The sequence below is a fragment of the Triticum dicoccoides genome, chromosome 7B (assembly GCF_002162155.2).
Source record: "Triticum dicoccoides isolate Atlit2015 ecotype Zavitan chromosome 7B, WEW_v2.0, whole genome shotgun sequence".
In the NCBI taxonomy this organism is placed as follows: domain Eukaryota; kingdom Viridiplantae; phylum Streptophyta; class Magnoliopsida; order Poales; family Poaceae; genus Triticum; species Triticum dicoccoides.
The window spans coordinates 4669094-4691780 of record NC_041393.1 but is presented as its reverse complement, the minus strand read 5'-3'; the positions used below and the strand labels follow the sequence as shown (position 1 = coordinate 4691780).

At 43.6% G+C, this 22687-nt stretch overlaps 1 protein-coding gene across 1 annotated transcript; it reads right to left on the bottom strand.

Annotated features, from left to right (window-relative positions):
- Nucleotides 1–12943: 12943 nt before the first annotated feature.
- On the bottom strand, nt 12944–16862 carry LOC119337037 (gamma carbonic anhydrase 1, mitochondrial-like). The gene is made up of 5 exons (XM_037609138.1): nt 16605–16862; nt 14475–14618; nt 14281–14406; nt 13591–13742; nt 12944–13444 (listed from the first exon to the last, which is right to left on the bottom strand). The coding sequence occupies exons 1-5, from the start codon at nt 16708–16710 to the stop codon at nt 13184–13186; spliced, it is 789 nt and encodes a 262-aa protein (XP_037465035.1). The 5' UTR covers nt 16711–16862; the 3' UTR covers nt 12944–13183.
- Nucleotides 16863–22687: the final 5825 nt, after the last annotated feature.

The window sequence follows — 22687 nt, the reverse complement described above, 5'->3', positions numbered from 1 at the left end:
GGTCATATTTTCATAGTGCTTAGGCGAAGCCCTACGGAGATAGCTTCACCATGACCGTCACCACGCCATCATGCTGTCGGAACTCATCCACTACCTCGTCGTCTTGTTGGATCAAGAAGGTAGAGGACGTCACCAAGCTGAACGTGTGCAGAACTCAGAGGTGTCGTATATTCGTTACTCGATCAGTTGGATCGGGAAGAAAGTTCGACTACATCAACCGCTTTTGGAAACGCTTCCGCTTACGGTCTACAAGGGTACATAGACACACTCTTTCCCCTCGTTGCTATGCATCTCCATGGATAGATCAATGTGTGTGCGTAGAAAGAGTTGAAAGCAAAAGGGAAGCCGAAGCTAGTTACTTGAGATTCACGCTGGAGCGAGAGAGGAATCAGAACCGGCGCCTCAAGAACTACTACATAATCCCACTATTGCTTATCGTGACCGCTCTTCTCTTGTATATCATACTTTAGATAGATGATGAAACATGTGTATGTGATGACCATGTAGTTGCATGTATTCGAGACATGTGGTAACTTGTATCGCTATTTCGAGATGATGATGAGACATCATTTGTGTTGGATGATGGTGATGATATGATGAGACTATGTTGTACCACTTCGATGATGATGATGATGATGGGGCATTCTTGTCTCATATAGTTTTAATGTATGTGTATGTTGCTATTGTATAAAACCTATACAAATACAGCGTAAATACGTAGAAGAAAAAATACATAAAATGTTAGCAGTAGAGCGGGGTAGTAGAGTAGCAGCAGCGCTCGGTTAGCAGTAGCGAGGGTCAGGCATACGCGCTGCAGCTAGTTAGCAGTAGCGTTGGGCGAACCCGCGCTACTGATATGTATGGGTAGCAGTAGCGCAGGTAGGAACCCCTGCTACTGCTAAAAGTTAGTTGTAGCCATTAAATCCGCGCCACTACTAGTGTTTTCCTTAGTAGTGAGTGAAGCTGCTTCAATGGAAGTTGGATTGCCTAGTTGTTTTTTAGTTCGATTTGAACTAGTTTTCAAGCTTTTTATCATTCATGCCTATTAGTATAATTATCTTTTTCAATCTGAGTTCCATCGGACTTACTCCATTTGCTTCCAGGGATAGATAGGCCTGGAGTCGTCAATGCTAGAATGAAATGTGAATGAAACGTGAATGAATTTAGGATGGCATTATCCTCGGCTATTTTTTTGGTTAGCGCCAACCAAATCAATTAGGCCAAGAAAGAAAGAGATGAATGCAATCAAGAGAGATACTTCCATTTTTTCTAGATGGGGAGATATATGCGGTCAGGAGAGAGATACTCTCCTTTTTTTAAGGACAAAAAAAATTACACAGAATTAGAAGAAACGTACATTACTTTGTGGATTTTTATCAGAAAACAAATACACCCTCCGTCCGGTGAAAAGTGTATATATAGAAATTTTAGGACAAATTATGGAATGAAGTAAAATATGCATTGGAAAGGTGCAAGCCACCACCTCTCTCCTTTTTAATTACACAACCCCCAATGAGATAAGTGAATGTAGAAATTAAGAAGACCATGTGTAGAATGTTATTGGTCTTGATTATCATGTGATGAAAGAGAAGCATTTTTTTTCTACTTTAAAGTGCATTGGAAAGATAGAAGTACATTATTTTGTGGATAAATTTTGAAGCCAAATGTAAACTCTTCACTGAACGCAGGGAGGACGAAACTATATATAAAAGGAAAGGAGGGAGTACGAAAGTATATATAAAAGGAATGGAGGGAGTACAAAAGTATATTCCATAATTAATATAATGATATTTATTTCGTATTGTAAACATTGATATGCTTTTCTATGAATTTGGTCAAACTTTAAAATGTTTGACGGACAGGGTGCACTAAGGGCATCTCCAACACGGTGCCTCAAAACTACCGTAAAGGTCTAGACCATGTGGTCGGGGCGTCCAATAGGGTACCCTAAACGTTCATGAATCAGTCCATAACGTTCAAATTTCATTATATTGGAAGCAAACCAGTCAAAGCTTTGTGGGAGTCCGGACATCATGAAGACAGGGTCTGCTTTGTCCACTCTGAGTTGGATCATATGTCCTTACAGTCCATGCACTTTGTCTGCTAGGTCCATCTGGTCACCGCTGTTGTTCGGATTTATCTTGAATGTTTGGATTGTGGGCTTTTGTATCCGTGTCAGCCAACGAATAGTGAGTTCGATTTAAGGGACGACATGGAGATGCCCTGCCTCCGGCAGCATGCACGCACGCGAGCACATGTAGAGCCCAACGAACGGACGTGAGGGAGAAGAACAGAGTAAATAGCATAAAACTACTACTTTACGGGTTGGGTTCTAAACAGCTACCGAATATTCTTTTTCTCTGATAACTACCAAGTCAAAGGTCGGCTGTTTCAAAAAACTCTAATCGTCCAATGCTTTACTGTTGATCGTGATTATGACAATTGGGGCCCGCAGGTAAGAAAACTGATTGTCTGACCGTTTGTTTGACTGTTAACTGACATGTGGGGCCCACATGTCAATGTCTCTTTGTCATAATTTAATAAAAAATTCAATCAAGTCCCTGTAAAATTTGAAAAAAAGCAATCGGTTCCCTGCAGACTTAAAAAAAATCAATCGGGTCCCTTTCATGCTCAAACTCGAGAGGAGTTGCGCCCTCCCGGCCATGGTGCGTGGCTCCCGGCGCTCCTAGGCGCGGCTCGCGGCGGCCCTTGCCCGCCTTGCCCCGGCGCGGCTTGCGACGGCCCTTGCCCGCCTTGCTCCAACGCGGCTCGCAGCGGCTCTTGCTCCTGGGCATGACGCGTGGTGGAGGTGGCCGTTGGTGACTGGTCGAGGTCCTGGAGCTCGGGCAAGGAGGAGAGAAGAAAGAGATAGAGGGAGAGAAGAAAATGTAGGAGGAAGAAAAAATATCTTACATGTGGGTCCCACAATAAGCTAACGGTCAAACAAAAAGATCAACAAACGGATTGTTTAGGAGCAGGCCCGACCTATCATAAACCCATTTAAAATGTTAGCAACGAGGAATTTGGGTTTTTTGAAACAGCCGACTCCCGAATTGGTAGTTATCAGCGAAAAAAAAATATTTGGTAGTTTTTTGGAACCATAGCCTGTAAAGTAGCAGTTTTATGCTATTTACTCGGGAGAACGGTACAAGAGTGGTAGCAACTTCGCAGCTTGATATTTATCAGATCTTAAGACGTCCTTTAGGTGTCTTTTTTTCCAAGAACAACCACTTCGCAGCTTGCATCTGACGCTTCTGCATATTTTCTTTCCTTCGGTGCCGAAAGGAGGAACTTGGACCAGGACGGACCCAAGAATCCTGGCCTGGCAATGGCATGCATGCAAGTCAGTCAACTACTAGTGCAGTTTTCCTCCAAACGACTACAGAATTAAAGTAAGTAATAAGCGCTTCAAAATTTACTACTACCAGAGAAAAGAAAGGAGAAAAACAAGCCCGGGCTCTACCGTGCAAAGCTTTGCTTCCTTCCTACCCTTGAAGAACCAACCTCGCCAGTTCACCAGAAAAACTGCAACGGAGGTTCTTTTGCAGTTTCGCTTCTTTCATCTGAATCTTCATGCCATCTCAGAGTTACGCGGTTTGAGCAATCTGCAAGAAGTTTCACTTCTATTTATTATAAAGTACAACGGATAGGGCATATTTGACTAGGAATAAGCAAGCAAAGCAAGTCCCTATAGGGATCCTCCTCCTTCACCATTTGGTATGCTTATGCTCCCCTGCCATGAAGTATCAAATCCACACAACCCAGTCAAATAAATGCAACTTTTTTTTTATCTGAGGGCAGGCCTGGCGCAGTGGTGAAGTCCTCCCCACTTGTGCCAAGAGGTCCTGGGTTCGAACCAGCCTCTCTGCATTGCACTTTGCAGGGGTAAGACTAGCTTCCTATAATCCCTCCCCAGACCCCACCTTGTGTGGGAGTTTCTATGCACTGGGTCTGTCCTTTTTTGCAGGCAGTTATTGGAACATAAGAAGGATCTACCCTGGTGGCCGCAATGGAGGCTGCTTTCCTGTCGGCGGTGTTGAAGTCTGCAGTCAACAAGCTAGTTCGGCTGATAACCAGCGAGTTCGCCTCCATAATCGGTGTTACCAAACATCTCTCCGAGCTCCAGGGTTTATTTGGAGATATCACTAGTTGGCTGTCAGCTGTGGGGGTCAGGGCAACAGCAAGTGGTTCATCACCGAATTGGATCAAAGAGTTGAAAGCAGTTGTCAATGATTTTGATGACCTGCTCTATCGCCTGGAAGCCGAGAAGCACAAGGCGGACATTGCTAGTGAAAATCATGCTATGGCTAATTGGTTCTATACAAAACCGAAATCCGTTCTGTTCCGAACCAAGATAGCCCAGGAGGTTAAGGAAATCAAGAAGAGATTCGCGAAAATTGTGAAGCAGCGAGCTGACTTCAATGCAATAGTAACTAGTAGTAGTACACTAGTCACTCATCATGTTCATCCTACACACAAGACAATAGGGGAGATGTCAATATTGGCAAATACCACACATGTATTTGGAAGGGATGAGGTCAAGTATAGCATCGTATCTAAGCTAGTAGAGGCTGATAGTCATAGTACCCAAGACAGGATGCCGATAGTTTCTGTTGTCGGGTTAGGTGGGTCTGGCAAAACTACTTTGGCCAAATATATTTGCCAGGATAGCAAGATACGGCAACACTTTGAAGTTGTGTTCTGGGTTCATGTGTCTCAAAAAATTAACGTGGAAAACCTCCTCGGGAAGCTATTTGAATCTGTCTCCGACGATAGGTCCGAGCTATATACCCTGCAGCACATGAGCAGAACAATCTCTGAGAAGTTGAGCAGAGGGAAGTTTCTCCTTGTCTTGGATGACGTTTGGAACGAGGACAAACATGATTGGGAGCAGTTTGAACAACATTTGAACATTGCCACACCTGGAAGCAAGATTTTACTCACTACCCGTGATGGAAAAGTTGCAGAAGCGGTTAAATCTGCAGAAATATTCAATTTGCCACTCTTATCAGATGATGACAGCTGGAAATTGTTCCAACATAGTTCTGGATGGGCCGAGGAAGCTTTGGATCCTGAGTTCATTGAAGTTGGAAAAGAGATTGTGAAGAAATGTGCTGGAATGCCAATAGCAATTAAGTCTCTCGCAGGTAACCTTCACGGGAAGCGGGAAATGAAATATTGGCAGTCCTTGAGGGATTGTAATTTACTGACTGACAAGGATATACAACACAGAGTTTTGGGGTCCTTGATGTTGAGCTATTTTCATTTGTCAGATGATCTTAAGCAGTGCTTTGTGCTTTGTTCTATATTTCCAAAAGGCTATTGTATAGACAAAGTCAACTTGATTTCCCAATGGATAACACATGGCTTCATTAATTCGATGAATGCAGGTCGACAACTGGAAGAAATTGGAAACGACTACTTTGATTCTCTTCTCAAAATTTCTTTTCTTCAGGATCTAGATCTAGATGTGGATGTGTCTAATGAAAAAAGAGTGACATGCAGGATGCACGACCTGGTTCATGATCTCACTCGGCAAATTTTACAGGATGAGATAGTTCTTACACCAAAGAGGAGCACTAGTGATCATAATCGGACATGCAGATATTTATCTTTAGGTTCATGCACTGAGAAGATTGAAAGGAAGTTGTTTAACAAGCTCCGTGCCCTCTTTGTTAGTAAAGTTACCTTTGCATCCGATAAGCCGATTAAGGAGGGTTATTGTGTGCGCAGTGTTGTTCTGGAGCAAATAATGGATACTTCTGACACTCTATTCATATTGAAGTTTGAATATCTTGGATATCTTAGAATCTCCAATTGCAGAATAGAAGAACTTCCAGAAGGTATCACGGGTTGTTGGAACTTGCAAGCTCTTCATGTCATAAATTGTTTTCAGTTTGCAAAGTTACCTGAATCTATTGGAAATCTTAGAAAACTAAGAACTTTGGAGTTGTTACGGGCTGGAAATCTTGAAGGCTTGCCTCACTCTATTGGTGATTGTCATAATCTTCAAAGCTTGCACCTGATTAGTTGTTTGAAATTCAGAGTGATACCAGACTCCATACGTAAAAATGAGAACTTACGGATTCTCAGTATTGTCGGCTGTCTTTCTTTGCTACATCTGCCATCGGAACCTTTTGTGAGGCTACGGAACCTAGAAACAGTTAACTTAAGTGGATGCAGGAGTCTTGAAGACATACCCGGTTCATTTGTTTGTGATGAGTTGCATACTTTAAAACTCCGTGATTTGACCAAACTTACTGTACTACCTCAGAGCATCACTTCTCTGAGTAATCTAGAACACCTAGACCTTCAGTGCTGCAGCGGTCTAGTTGAGTTACCTGAAGCTATAGTGAACTTAAAGAGGCTTGTAGTTCTGAACCTAGAAGGATGTTGGAATCTGCGGGGCCTGCCAGCAGGGTTTGGACAGCTGACTCGTCTACAAACGTTGGGTTTGTTTGTTTTGGGAGATAGCAGCGAGCATGCACGGATATCAGAGCTTGAAAGTCTCAATAGGCTAAGCGGTAAACTGGAAATTCGCATTATGCATGCCATGGATCCATATGATGCAAAAAAGGCTTACTTGGAAAAGAATAACTTACATGAACTTGTGTTGTCGTTCTGGAAAATGGACATTAAAATGGAACAAGAGACTCGTATGGAACAAGCGATGTCAGTTCTTAAGGTTCTTGAGCCGCCATCTGGAATTAAGAAGCTGTCTATTAGCGGTTACAAGGGTTTGCATTTGCCACATTGGTTGACCAAGAAAACACAGCTGAGTAACTTGAATAGCAGATTCAAGCAAACTGTTGGTCTAACTCATTTTCCCCACCTGACTGTAATGTCACTATGCTATATCCACAACGTGAAGCACTTGACAGGACTTGTAGAGTTGCCTTCCTTGAAGTTCCTCGGCCTACATAACTTTGGCACCCTTGAAAGCATCAATATAGGTCCCTTACCGTCACTCACTGAGTTCAACATTGATTCTATGCCTCATTCTTTGGAACTGACTACAGCGATAAGGGCAATTCTCGCTGACAGGGATGGAGCAACTGTATGCTGCAATCAGAAAATGCAATGCTCTTTCCCTCGCCTGTCCGATCTAGACATAAGGAACTGCCCAAAACTGAATGTGAACCCGTGCTTTCCGGCATCCCTGGAGAGCTTGACATTGGATAACAGCATCGTGTGGCCAGTACATCATCCTCAGGGGGACAAATTAGAATCACCCTCCTGCAGCAACAGCAATGGGGTCTCCTTTTGCTCGACCCTTGTCAAGAGACTAGAGATAAGGTCGATGGAAGGACCGTCGTGTAACTCTGATTGGGAGTTCCTGCAACATCTTGGCGCACTCCAATCACTAGAAATCACGAATTGTAACGAGGAACTGAAACAGTTACCTGAGAGCATGCGGAGCCTCACCGCCCTCCAACAGCTGGAGATCTCAAACTGCTCTGTTCTTGGCGTGCTGCCGGAGTGGCTCGGGGAACTCTGCTCACTAAAGAAACTGAAAATCTCTGGTTGCAAAAATCTCAGGGAGTTGTCTGAAGGGATGCAGCACCTCATTTCCTTGCAAGAGTTAATCATACAAGAATGTGATGCCCTTTACCAGCTGCCGGAAGTAGGAGGGCTGGGGGGGCTCCTCTCTGTCAAGCTCTGGATGTTGCCTAGACTGAGCTGCCTTCCTGAGTCCATTCGGAGCCTTACCTCCCTCCAGAAGATAAATATAACAGGGTGTGATGCCATCCACCAGCTGCCAGAAGGGCTGGGGGAGCTTCGCTATCTCCGTAAGATCAGGATTGTGGAGCTGCCCGTCCTAACCAGACTTCCTGAGTCCTTCCAGGGCCTCATCTCCCTCCACAAGCTAAATTTAACAGACTGTGATGCCCTTCTTCTGCTGCCTGAGAAACTCGGGGAGCTCCGCTCTCTTCGAACCCTCATCATCTGGAATTTGCCTGCTCTTACATGCCTTCCCGAGTCCATTCAGGACCTCACTTCGCTCTGTGAACTCATCATAGGTTGTTGTGATGCTCTCACCTTGCTACCAGAGTCGATCGGGCAACTCTCTGCACTCCGATCACTGAATATCAGGAATTGCCGTGGTCTTACATCTTTGCCACGCTCCATAAAACACCTTGCTGCTCTACAGGTGTTATGTATGACTGGCAACCCTCATCTGTCCAGGCGCTACATGAAAGGAGTGGGAAAGGATTGGCACCTCATTTCTCATATTCATCATGTGTCAATGGATGGAATGAGGAACTAATTTAGGATTGGCCGCTTATATCTCATTTATTCATGATGTGGTTGTGTTGCGCCAGTTTAGAGAATTGAGGACCAGGGAAAGGTAACATGTTTAATTTCTAACTCCATGACTGCCCACTCTTCTCTTCTCTGATCCTTAATAGCTTGTCATAACCAACTACTTGTTACTCATTTGCTAACAATTCATATTCTTCCGCAGATGTTCCTGGGCCATTGTTCCATCTTTTTTGTCAGTGGAGTTTACCCTGAGCACAGGCATTCTTATGAAGCAGCTTTACTTTTTCTGGTTGGGGCTAATCACCATCTCTTGACTCTTGAGATGTTTCATAACTAAGAATGCTTGCTTCGCAAGAATCAGTTCCTCCAGTGGGGATGGGCCAGCAGCATTCTAGCCCTTTAAGCTCTCACATGCTCAAATGCTGTGGTAGGTGTCTTATCCTTGTACCTCACATGGTAAAAATCAAGCATAAAAAGTTCTGCTGTAACACAATAGTTAATTCCAAATATGTGGTGTGCAATAACTTTATTGCCACAATAAAGGTTCTAAATAGCTAGCAGTAGTTTGGGTCTGTGCCCTGAAAACGTTAAAACATGCTTTTAAAGAATAGCTCCGCTATAGCTTGTTAGGTTTGTAGCTGCAAATGTGTATTAAATCACGATTTAAACTTTGCCCACTATGGATCTTAAGTTTTCAGCTCAATGTTGGCCATGTTAGTTTCTCCAAAAGATGAATAATTAAACTCACTAGATAACACGAGACAATTGTTGTACTCTGTCCCCTTCCAGCTTTGCAGTGAATATATGTCATTCTCCCACGAGATGTGTTCCCTGATTAAACTTGCAATGTCACCATTGAAAAACTTATTTTCTTCAATCTCATTAAAGTGAAAAAAAATACTCAAACAAAAGTGTTGTATTACCACTATCGCATAATACACAACCAAAGGCAAACATAAGAGCAGTGCTCGGTTGGCTAGGGTGCACGCTTGTGTGCCTGCCCACCCCAGTTCGAGGCCAAGCCTCCGCAGGGCGCTCATTTCGTCCTTAAAATATGCCCTGGGTGCTAGTGCCCATGATCGAGTTTAATTCCATACCCACGGAAAAGTACATAGAGCACTGGCAACTGACCACACAAAATAAAATGTTTCATAAGAACAATAACGATAAAACTGACACTACAGAGCTGTGACTAAAACTGATAAAAAGTAACAATCAGTAAATATAGTACTTGCAATGAGCAAATGTTCCACAGATGCGTTAACTTAGGACAATCAAGATGTGAAAGTTAGAACGTTGTCCCTCACTTAATCACTAACTGTATAACAATCATTAACACTGAAAACTTCTATTTCTTCCCTAAAAAACTAATAGTTCTATTTCTGATTTTTCTCCAAGCAAGTTCTATTCAGTTTGACTTCTGATTTATGTTTGTACGCGCTTTAGGAAAAGAAAAAGGCTTCAAACTGCCCCAAATGTATTGCCAGTGTAGCCGTAAACAAAAGGTTGCGACTTACCTACTAATCCCTCCGTCTCATAATTACAAGATGTTATTACAGCCAATGTACTCATATATTGGTTGTAATAACATCTTATATTATGGGACGGAGGGAGTAGCAATAAGGAAGTCTTAAACCTTAGTACTAGGACATAATGCAATATACAACAAGAAATAATAGTGACTTTGAGATTATTTCTAGTAATAGGTCCATGTTGAAATTGCCTAAGCAGTAAAACTAACCAACATTTGGTACACAAACAATATGCTTCTCAATTCTAGAAGTTAAATAGATATGTATATGGTTCATGACCATCAACAGCTGGTTCAGCCTTCACTAGTGTGCATCACAGTAACAAGGCTAGCCAAGAAATAATAGCTTAGTCAAATACAATATGCTGTCGGAAAACATCAAAGGTAGACTCATGAATAGTATAACTCTTAAATTTCTGACAGTAACCAAAAATGGGTGCAACCAAACATGCTACATTCCATTGACGATGGGGTTTTGCATTTTGCAAGTTATTATTGAGATTACCCCTTGTCTAACAATGACCACAAAGATCCCAAGTGCCAGTATTCCAAATATTACTTGATAGTTGCTACCAACAAAGAAAGCACAAATATTAACTTAAGCTAGTCCAGATCGGGAAGTTAGAATGCCTGTTTCTCACTTCACCATTGCACAATGACCATTAACACTGAATAGGTCTATTTCTGGTTTGGCTTCTGAATTCTGATTTCTGTTCATTGTGCTTTAAGAGAGAAAAAAATGCATCAAACAGGCCTAAATGTCTGGTCAGTGCAGCTATACACAAACATTTGTGATTTAGCTACTAGCAATGATAAAGTCAATACAACATGAGACGGTCAAATTTTCGGAAAACATCACATTAGACTCACGAGTAGCATAACACTTTAATTTCTGACAGTGACCGAAAACAGAACCAACATCATTTTGGGAGCACCCAAACATGCTACATTTCTGGATTTTTGCCTTCTGAAAATTACTGAGGCTACCCCCCTGTCTACCAATTACCTCAAAGATCCCATGTGCCAGTATTCAAAATATTACTTGATACTAGTTGCTACCAACAAAGAAGCATAGTTGCTAACTCTGACACCCCCACGGAATAGATTAGCACATTTCAGATAAATGTTTCTTCTCACTCCAAATAATGCATTCTAATTCAGGACAGAGGTTACTATATTTAAACTAAAACAAAATGATAACGCGTTTGCATCTAAAAGTTCACCGCGATGGAGGAAATTACTTGCTCATCTGACAAATCACTAGGTAGTCTCAATCTTTGTCTCCCCCGGGATAAGGCTGCTGGAAAGCCGATCTATGGTGACGGCAGCACACGCACCTGATCGACCTCGTCCCACCACCGGAACTCGGCCTGGACCTTGCTCCTCACCACGTTGTAGAGCAGCGTCGGGTAGAAGAGCGCCCTCGCGGCGGCGCCCACCGCCGCCTCCTTCGCCTTCCTCCGCGCCCCCGCCCCGCGCCGCAGGCCGGACGATTCCGCCGCGGCCATGGCGAATCGGCGTTCGGCGGCCGTGCGAACGACGGCCGGATTGATTGCTCCTCGAGATCGCCCGGGAGGTCGAAGGTCTTCCGACGAGCTGTCCTTCTCCGGTGTTCGAGGGCTGAACTGCCAGCGTTGCTTCAAAAAAAAAAAGAAAAAAAAACTGCCAGCGTTGGGGTGGATTTTTCATTTTTTTCCCCCTGTTTTCCCTCGATTTGTTTTTTTTCTTTGAGACATCGATTTCTTTTTTCTTTTTTGAGTCCATCGATTTGTTTTTTCTGCTGTGAGAAAAACTGGGGTTGAACCAAACCTGGCCAAATGGGCCGGTCCTGGTGTGCCGGTCCGATAGCGGCTGATAGAGGCGCAAAACGGCTCAATAGGCTAAATCCTATGCAGGCCAGCGGGCTAAAAAAAACTTGCCGCCGAGCTGGCCCATTTACTGAAAGGAGCCGTGCGAGGGTACACGGTGACACGTTCGTGTGCGAACAGGCGGCACGGCAAGGGCGATTGCTCAATCAGTGCAGAGCAGCGAGGCGGCGTGTGTGGCAATGTCAACTACCATGGGTGCCGGGGACGACAGTAGAGGAAGGTTGCAAGGGGGAAGAATCTCGAGGACGAAGAAGCACTGCGAGTTTTGAATGAAAAAACGACAAGTGATGAATAGGTTGCATTAATTTCTAAATCGCAGAAGGAACTTAGTTACATGTGAGGGAGGGGGGAATGGATGTTTGCATGCAAAACTAATTCATTGTCAGAATTACCACATGTATGAAAAAAGATGTAGCACGACTGCAATAAAAAATAAGACCAGGCTCATAAAATGCACTGCTAATCATCAACATCATCGACATCCGCGATTGGAACACGTGAGGTGATCACCTATGACACAATACATGGAATCACAATTACCTACAAATGTACGTTCTCTGTTTGGGTTTATAAGTCCCCCTTAAATTTTGAGTCAAAGTTCACCTAAAATTTGAATAATAAATAATAAATTATGTGTTTAAAAAGTATATCAACAAGAACTACTTTCAAATACGAATCCACTTACAAACTCTCAAAATTTGACGGGGCTAATAAACCCGGACGAAGAATTCCACTTCTTCCCCCCAGAGCAAGAAAATTCAATAAACCCACCGCCTGAGATGTAGGAACATATTTCCGGTAACATGTATGGCAGTGTTCGATGTATTTTAAGCTCTAAAAACCGGTAAACCAAATGAAAATATTACTGAAAATCGAGCGACCATGAAAGTAAAGTCGCCTAGACTGAACTCAATATAGATGCAATTGCTTCTACTCTCTCCATTGGGGTTTATAAGCCCCTCTTGTATTTTCAGTTCAACTTAGATAATAAAATAGTATGATTATACCAAAAAGGAATTCAAATATGAATCCAATATTATGATTTTTGTCATATAACTTATATTTCACTTGTCAAATTTACGATCAAAGTTTCACTCAAAAATCAAAATACAAGAGGGACTAACAAATCCAGAAATTTTAAAAGCAATAATACCTATAAATCCAAACCACGGCCTCAAGATCATGCATGCCTACAGAACACCTCAAGACGCATGTTGTTTTCCCCTCACGTAGGTTTATCTCCTCCAGTGCATCTCACAATTTCAGCCAGAGTAAACTATGCATGCAGTGAACGCTACTGGTAAATTTGTGTGAAATGGTTCTGTTTGTTCCATAGATCTTAAAACTTATGGAATACAAAAACTGAACTACATGGTCAGCTTTAGAGCATTGCTCGACCCAAAATTATTGAAAGAAAGGTAAACTGCCAAACTCACCGCACAGATAAAGATATAATAAGAATTCAAACTGAAGACGGTGAAGGCACCAAAGAAAGGAAAAAAAAACAGATAACCAAAGCTTATTGAGCAGGGGTAGGGCTGGGTGGCGCCAGCTCTGGAGGGACCTCTCGAGTGCCACTAAGCATGGAATCGTGTTCCTCGTCATGGTGAGTGAATTTCTTGCGCAGCACTTTCTCAAAATCAATCTTTTCCAAGGGCTTGGCATTCTCAACAGCGTGTGCCTTGGCTAAGTTGGAATAGTTGGCAGCTGATTCCGCAATGAAAGCAATCTCCTCATCTGTGAGCTTCCTCAGAAATTTCGCAGGGTTTCCGCCCCATACCTAAATTGAACAGGGATAGTCAACAAAAGAGCACTTGCTGAGATAAGATAATCAAACAAGAGTTGGTTAAGTAAAAAAAGATGAGCAAACGTGTCTGAGATGACCTAAATAAGAATCCAAACAATAGTGGTGAAGTAAAGCACAACCTCTCCACAAGGGATCCTTGTGTTCTGTCTTACAAGGGCTCCAGCAGCAACCATCCCATGCTTTTCCACAACAACACCATCTAACAGGGTTGCTCCCATACCAACAAAAGCTTCATCCTCAACAGTGCATCCTTGTAATACAGCACTATGTCCTGCGAAACAAAGTTTGGAACATGTATATTATACCAGAATACCAGTGAACTTTTTACATGAGAATGAAGGTCCTACATAGAAGAAAACAGGTTTGGTGTCAGATTGGTTCTGGCATATCATATAGTGGGCAATATGAGAGGCAATGGGTACCATTACCAATATCAGAGCTTAAATTTCGAATACAAATGTTTATTTATAGTACATATCCTCTGCTAAATGTATGTCAAGCTAACTCTACTAAGGTTTTGCACAAAAGCTCGATTGCTCAAACCGTGTTCGAAATTATCAATACTATTGTGTTGGAATAAAAACATGGTATCTGTCTGGTATGCATGCTTACAGTCCAGAGAGCATAATTTACGGCTCCAATAACGAAATACTTGTGGATACCAATGAGAAGTAGCACCCCGATAAAGATCAATAACAAGTTTACTATACTAGACTTTGGTCTAAGCAGATAATGAACAATTAAACATCGCGAGGCTGTGGAATAAAGCAGTGGTTAAAACAAGAACCAGAAGGTATATCTATATTTACCTACTGTGACATTGTCTCCAATGATGGTTGGAAAGACTTTCCCAGTTAGATTAGATTTTGCCACATGCACAACAGAATTGTCCTGTATATTCGTCCCAGATCCAACTTGAACGTTATTTGCATCCCCTGAAATCAAGTATGTTGATTTAGCAAAGACGACCAAAATGATGCTCACTGGAAAACTGAGCACCAACCTCTTAAGACGCAGCCGTACCAAATTGAAGACCCTTGTCCAACTTCAACATCACCAATAAGGGATGCACTTGGAGCGACAAATGCCTCTTTGTGAACATGAGGGGCTTTGTCAAAGATGTTCATAAGTGTGCGATGCCCTGAAACTGGATAGGTCCAAAACAAAATCATGTTAGCACTTTGATAGGTGTAGTTGCTCACAACAGCACAAACAATTATAACGTATGTCAACATAAAACATGGTAATAATAATTAGATGCAGTGCACAACATTAGCAGCATCCTGCAGATAAGGGTGCAGAAGATCAGGTGATCAGAAAGTGCCATCTACCACTTCACGGCCACAGAAAGCTAATATGCAGATGAAGGAAAACTTACAGATGGATACACAGGTTATCCATCTACAGAGTGTGACATGAAGAGGGAATACAAATTCATGAGCTTGATCACGGATTAAGTGATCAAAGAAGATAGAGTCAATGTAAGTGAAATGTGACAACACTTAGCTATCATTCAGGAGATGTGCAATCAAAATGTTAACACATGATTACTATGCTTACAAATATATAGAAACAATCCAGCAAAAAACAACAAAATAACATCATCAGATATACAAATAAGGGGTGAACACAACATATGCACATCCAAGGATAATGATATCGATTAGGAAGAGATGTGCAGAACCAAAAAGTGTCCAATTATATTTGTGTCACTCTCAGGAGCAGCGGGCTACAGTACTGGAGCAAATAGCACAAGTCACCATGTATACTGAACTAATTTGTATAAAATATAACCTCTAAGAAATACATCCGCAAGCAGCCAATCTTCTGCCATAGTGCCATCTAAGTCCGCTTTCTACCACCTAAACAAACTGTCAGCATAGACCAGCTTACTGTAGAACAGAACTACAGGCACGATTCTGGGCTGATATGGTGGCAACAGTGTTGACATGGCTCATGGACAAGGTTGAGAGATTCGCACAGCCTAAGAGGCTAAGATTAAACAGTGTATCTTGGGGTCTGCCGTGCAACAGAGAGACTACTTCCACGAACCACATCAGATACGACCAAAACTGGCCAGCATTTTGAGACGTGGCTGTAAGTGGGGGGCTGTAAGCAAGCCAGATCCAATACTATATTGCCAAAGGTATTGTGTTATGCAGAAGGATAGCTTACATGATGTGTTTATTGTGCAATTTACTTGAAGAGTTAATAATTTAAGGGTACATTTGCTTGCATACTAGGGTATTGTAGATTCATGAGATGAAGGGTCTTCTGAAAGCAAAATACCAGTATTGATTTCTATTTGAATCAAAACAGATGTAAATGACAATCCCTGGTCGAGGCAATACTCAATCACGACACAAGATAACTGAGAAATTTTAGTTTACATCGTGTGAAACCTCAAAGCCACCCAAGCATGGCCGACTATCTGTAAAGATAACGGTAAATCTCACGAATAGCAATATAAGCTATTTGCAACAAACAAATTATCAAAAACATTATTAAACTCCGGCCAGAACCCCATCTTAAGACAGGAATTCCTCGACTTTCAGCTCACCTGGCAAATAGAACGATAAAGGGGGCAGAATGGAGCTCAAGAGTGTTAATAGAACTACAGCCATTCAGATAGCATCCCAATATCATGGCAAATAGTACCTAATGCTAACAGATGTTGTTGATAGCAATTCGCCAATTTGACATATTCAGAACTTTCAGTTAATATGGAATTAGTATAAATAATTGGGAAGAGGCGAGTTCTTCCAAAGAGTGATCTACAATCCATACATACACTGTCCACCTCCTTAATTTTAGCTTACTGTACACGAAACCTGTTAACTATTCCAAGACAGGTCAGTAAATAAACAGCACTATATTTCACAAAATGAACCGAGCAACGAGCACGATGACCTAAAAATGCAGAACCCTAGGGCAACCCCAATCTAATGGGGCACACATGACCGCGATATTTCCTGAACCGTCCCTAACATTAGGCGGCCACCCCGATCTGCTCACTCTTTCGGGGCCGCCCGAGAAGACCAAATCCACGCGATGCCCGGAGTATCCGCAAAAATCGACGAGGGAGGGGGGAAAGGGAGGATTATTAGGGGCGCGGGAAGGTGTTTATGCTTACTCTGCTCGTGGAAGAAGTAGTTCCCCTGGAGGCGGCAGCCGAGGCGGTCGAGGGCCTGACCGGTCTCCCGGATCCAGAACCCCACCGCGTAAAATGCCTTTGCCATCTCTCGGGGCGGCAGCGGCGGCGGCGGCGGGCAAGATCGCAGAGGCGGCGACTGCGGATGCGCGGAGGCGCCGGTGGCCTTGCGTTTGTTGCGCCGGGAGATCTAGAGGAGAGAGGGGAGCTGAGCCGGGAGCATCTCCCAACGGATGTAAAACTTGGTGATGTGAAAATGATTAAATAAACAAAAGCGAATTTTATTTATTTATTTTATTGCATTCAGGTGTCAAAAAATGGGAAAGCAATTGAAACATTAGATCCAACGGTGGGAGCCTGGCCCTAGACCGTCGTTGGGCCGCCTAGGACAACAGTTAGAGCGGACCAGGAGGCGGGGGTGCATCCAACTTCCACCGTGGCACGCCACCCCGTGCGTCGAATGAGTGGTGGCGGCTCGGCGGAGGTCGCCGGCCGCTAATTGACCTCAGCGTCCGATGGTGATCCAGTGACGACTATTCCAAGTGGTGGAGGTGGCGGGAATGGACGAAATCGACGGTAGCACTCCGGGCTTCTATGGCAGCGACGGGGTCCTGGCGATTATCTTGGCCGACATGAACGAGCGGCAAGGTTGGGAGCGGTCGCGAGAGCGGCTGCAATGGCAGTTGGTGGCGAGAATGTCTGGTCGAACGGTGATTGAACGGCGTGAAAGTTTCAGCATGGCGTTTGGGTTCCCGCCCGCACTATTTTGGTTTTGGGCAACCGCTAGAGCTGTTCAAAATTTGCAGCACTTGGGGCTAAAAATTGAGGGTTTCAAAGAAGATTTCGTCACCAAATAGAGATGCATCATTTGTTGGGTCTGAATTTCTAGGTCTAAAAGTGCTTCAAGCGACATTTTTATGGCATCACGGTTGTTTTACATCTATTGAAGATTATTGATACATCTTCGGTGTATCTATAATTTTTGAAGTATTCATTCTATATTCACATAATTTATAGATGGTTATTTTCACCTTTTTTGTTGTTTTTATTGAACCAACATGTGAATCCAGTGCCAAGTGACAGCGGAAAAGGGATTTTTACGGGGACAAAAGAATCAAACAAAAAATATGTTAAAATGTTCCGCACGAGAAGAGGCCCAATGATAGAAGGGGTGAAGGGGGCTACAGGAAGGCCACACGGCCTCCTCATATGCTCACTCCTTGGCCGTGTAGGCAACTAGGAGATCCATTGGCGTCCTTTCGCTGCTGACTTACTCCAGAAGTTTTGCCATTGTTATAAACAATTCATTTTTTTCAAAATTAGAGAACTTTCCGTGGTGAATAATACGAGGACGGGATTCATAAACAACATCTAGGAAAAAAAATACTACCCATGAAGATATCCAATTTCAGAGGGGAGCCCTCCGGAGGCTATGAACACCAAGGACCATATGGAGAAATCTTCTCCCACCTAGGGAGAAGGGAAAGGACGAATAAGGAGGGGCCCTCTCCCCCTTTCTTTCAGTGGCGCAGGAGTGCCGTCGGGTGAACCATCATCATAGCCATCGTCTCCATCACTCTGGCGCCATATCGCTCGTCTTTTCCTCAATGTGGATGCTTGATAAGGATTTTAAGAACATGTTGTCAATGGATTTTGATTGCATGTTAGTACATGTCTCTCTCACATGTAAAACAGTAATACATGATTATCGGTTTAGTATCTTAGCCAATTGCATGAAGGAAGAAGAGAATATTGCATGCATCCAACCATGGTGATGCTTCATTTATTGTTAGGTCATTGAGAAATAAGTGGGGTATGGCATATATATAAGTACATCTAAGGGTGGTAGATAGACTACTAAGCTAAGTATGAACTATATTCCCAACTTTTATTGTTTTCATTGGCAACTTTAGGATTTTCTAGCAATTTATCAAGCACCCTAAACATGAAGGTTCACAAGAGTATATGTAGCGAAAAGCAGAGATATGCAAAGTGAAAGTAAACAAGTAGAATTAGAGATGTGCAAACATTATGTGGCTCGATGAAGATTTTCCCCATGGTTCATATAGCTGACGCTATCTTACATCCACATTGATAAAGGCTTTGACTCACGAAGGGTCAAACATCACAAGGATCTCGATTGCGAGACTCCATAAAGGAATGGTCCACGCAAGACACTCACTCACGAAGGGTCCACAAGGAGTAACCAACATATTCTACCATTGTCTATGCCCATGAAGGACTAACATCACTAGGGTAGATTTTTACAAAGTAGATGATCTCCAAGACCTTACAAACTTCTTGTGTTCTTCATAATATTTGAAGATTTCAAAGCACCTAGTCGATCTGGGAGGGGCACATGTAACACCCACGATGCGGCTATATCTCCCACGTGTCGAAGCACGACTTAGAGGCATAACCGCATGGTGGTTTTGTCGCAAGAAGGGTCATCTTCACACCATCCCATGTAATGAACAAGAATGGGATAAAGAGAGTTGGCTTACAATCGCCACTTCACACAATACATAAATAAATTCATACATCATCCAAAATACACTCATAGACCGGCTACGGTCAAATCCAAATGAAAATAAGACAACCCCAAATGCTAGATCCCCGATCGTCCCGACTGGGCTCCACTACCGATCATCTGTAAACGAAACATAGTAACGACCAAGGTCCTCATCAAACTCCCACTTGAGCTCGGTTGCGCCACCTGCGCTGGTATCCTCGGCACCTGCATCTGTTTTGGTAGAATCTGTGAGCCACGGGGACTCAGCAATCTCACACCCGCGAGATCAAGACTATTTAAGCTCATAGGTAGGAAAATGGGTAAAATGGTGGAGCTGCAGCAAGCACTAAGCATATATGGTGGCTAACATACGCAAGTGAGCGCGAGAAGAGAAGCAACACATCGGTCGAGAAGTTAGAAGTGATCAAGAAGTGATCCTAAAACTACTTACGTTCATACATAACCCAAACCGTGTTCACTTCCCGGACTCCGCCGAGAAGAGACCATCACGGCTACACACACGGTTGATGCATTTTAATGAAGTCAAGTGTCAAGTTTTCTACAACCGGACATTAACAAATTCCCATCTGCCTCATAACCGCGGGCACGGTTTTCGAAAGATAATATACCCTGCAGGGGTGTCCCAACTTAGCCCATCACAAGCTCTCACGGTCAACGAAGGATATACCTTCTCCCGGGAAGACCCGGTCAGCCTCGGAATCCCGTTTCGCAAGACATTTCGACAATGGTAAAACAAGACCAGCAAAGCCGCCCGAAGTGCCGACAAATCCCGATAGGAGCTGCACATATCTCGTTCTCAGGGCACATCGGATGAGCCAAACGTTGGGTTGGCATAGACCCTGGTTGCCCAAGGGGCGCCAGACATCGCTCAGGTTGGACCAGCACTCGAAGGAGCACTGGCCCGGGGGGGGGGGGTAAATAAAGATGACCCTCGGGCTCGCGAAAACCCAAGGGAAAAAGGCTTAGGTGGCAAATGGTAAAACCAAGTTTGGGCCTTGCTGGAGGAGTTTTATTCAAAGCGAACTGTCAAGGGGGTCCCATAAATCACCCAACCGTGTAAGGAACGCAAAATCAAGGAACATAACACCGGTATGATGGAAACTAGGACGGCAAGAGTGGAACAAGTCACCAGGCATAAGGCCGAGCCTTCCACCCTTTACCAAGTATATAAGGTGCATTAATTAAACAGGAGATATTATGATATCCCAAAATATCCATGTTCCGACCAGGAACAAACTTCATCTTCACCTGCAACTAGCAACGCTATAAGAGGGGTTGAGCAAAAGCGGTGACATAGCCAAACAAAAGGTTTGCTAGGACAGGATGGTTAGAGGTTTGACATGGCAATAGGGAGGCATGATAAATAGTGACAGGTAGAGCTAACATAGCGAAATAGCGAGCAACTAGCAAAGCAAAGATAGAAGTGATATCGAAGGTATGGTCATCTTGCCTGCAAAGCTCTCAGAGTTGTCGAAGGCTTGATCCTCGTTAGCGTACTCAACAGGTTCCCCGTGCACGTACTCGTCTCCCGGCTCTACCCAAAGCAAGAACACAAGCAATGGAACCACAATAAATCACGGTGCAATGCATAAGTCACATGATGCAATACATGTCATGATATGCGAGATGTGATATGCAATGCGTATGCGTGCTCCGGGAGGAAAAAGGATGAACAAGGCATCAACTTGGCAAACCAAGTATGCCGCTGGAAAGATGAGGTGATTTCAGTTGAAATCGATATAAAGATCTCCGGGAACGGATGCACGGTTTGCAAATGGCAAGCAAAACAAGAATGACACAAATCTGCGATTAACAGCATGATGCTACTTAGCATGCAACAAGTAACTATGCTACAGCACCCCAACATAATAACAAAGCATATGGCAGTGAGCTACAGGAAATGCTTGACAAAAGAGGAACACTGAGCTACGGCTAAATCACACCATAACAGGTTCAAACAAGCATGGCAAAAGTACAAAAGATATCAGCTTGGACATGGCATAAACAACATCAGGTAGCAATGTTCAGAGCAAGCAATCAACATACTACAGGAACTTATAATATCAAAACAAGACATGGCATGATTATACTCAAAGCATAGAACAAAAGTCCTTTACTGACCATGAGCCAAAAAGGATCAGAAGATATGATGGCACCCATGTAAACATAGCAAGTTTCGTTAACAGATTCAGCAAACAGAGCATGACATTGACAGAATTATGAAGGCATATTAGCGAGCTCGAATCACTCAGCACAAGTCATTGCATGACAAGATAAGCATAGCATCAGCAATAAGACATGTTTATGAAGCTAACCATGGCAATAACATGTTCATAGCATGCAAGGATCAACTACAATAACCTTGGCAAAATTGAATAACATGTAAATAATCTGCCAGGAAACCTTTTATAGCAAAAGTAGAGCACAAAAATGACAAGCTACACTACTCCATAATTGCAAACAGGGGCATGAATGAATAGAACATAACCATATGTTCAAAACATCCTTACTGAAGTATCTCAAAATATGCATGGATCTCTCTGTAGCATCAAGTTTACATGGCATCAAAATAACAGCAGAACAGGGACTAAAATCAGCAACATCACGAAGCCTAGTTTGCATGCTTGTGCTAGTCACCACATTGATCAAAAAAATACATGGGAAGCACCTCTGTAAAGAACACATGGCATAGAACAAAACACCTGTAGAGCTCATGCTCATAAGATGCACACAATAAATGTAGCACTCCGAGGCCCCGGTGATTCTTCAATCAGATTCATCCGAAGCTTTATCATGTCTCGCCACGGATGCTCTCCAACGGTCAGCGTATGGACAGCTAGTAAGGGAGATCAAGCACTTATCTGGTATTAGGGAGTTTGTTCCTCAGAAACTTAGTCGTGTTCAGAATAGAGTTGCCGATCGGCTGGCATACTACAGCCGTACGGAGCGTGCCACTGCTGTGTGGCTAGGCTCGATTCCTCCATGTATTGAGGATGTATGGCATCTCGACTGTAACTCTATGAATTTGCAATAAAAACTCCCTTTACCCTCGCAAAAAAATGTAGCAAAAATGACAAATGCACACATTCTGTTAAGAATCAGAAACTAACATTATATAGCACTCTTGCAATAGAGATTCAGGCATCTAGATGACCTCAAATGAACATGGCCCAATGGGGCAAAATGAAGAGCACATCCTCATGAACATTTTGATATATCATGCGCATGAAATGAAGCTACAATGACGGAGTTATGATGTGATGAACATGTCATAAAAATACTGCAGACTTGGAGGATTTCGGGGTCAACCTCGTCCAGATCTAGGGTTCGTCCAGCACGTGAACCGAGGTGGGGCCGGAGCTCGCCGGAGTTGCGAGGAAGAGGCCGGAGAAGAGACGGGCCGGCCGGATCCGGGCGCCGGTCGGCGGCGGGAGCCGGTGGCGCGGCGGAGCACGGGGGGCGGCGGCCGGCGCGGTCGCGGGCGCGGGAGGCGACCGGGGCGGTGGCCGGCGCGGTCGCGGGCACGGGAGGC

Coding starts and splice junctions, on each gene's coding strand:
- LOC119337037 (XM_037609138.1), bottom strand. CDS start 16,710: ATGGCAAAGGCATTTTACGCGGTGGGGTTCTGGATCCGGGAGACCGGT. Junction 14,407..14,474: donor GTACGGCTGCGTCTTAAGAG/GTTGGTGCTCAG, acceptor ACTTGATTTCAG/GGGATGCAAATAACGTTCAA. Junction 13,743..14,280: donor TGGAGACAATGTCACAGTAG/GTAAATATAGAT, acceptor TTTGTTTCGCAG/GACATAGTGCTGTATTACAA.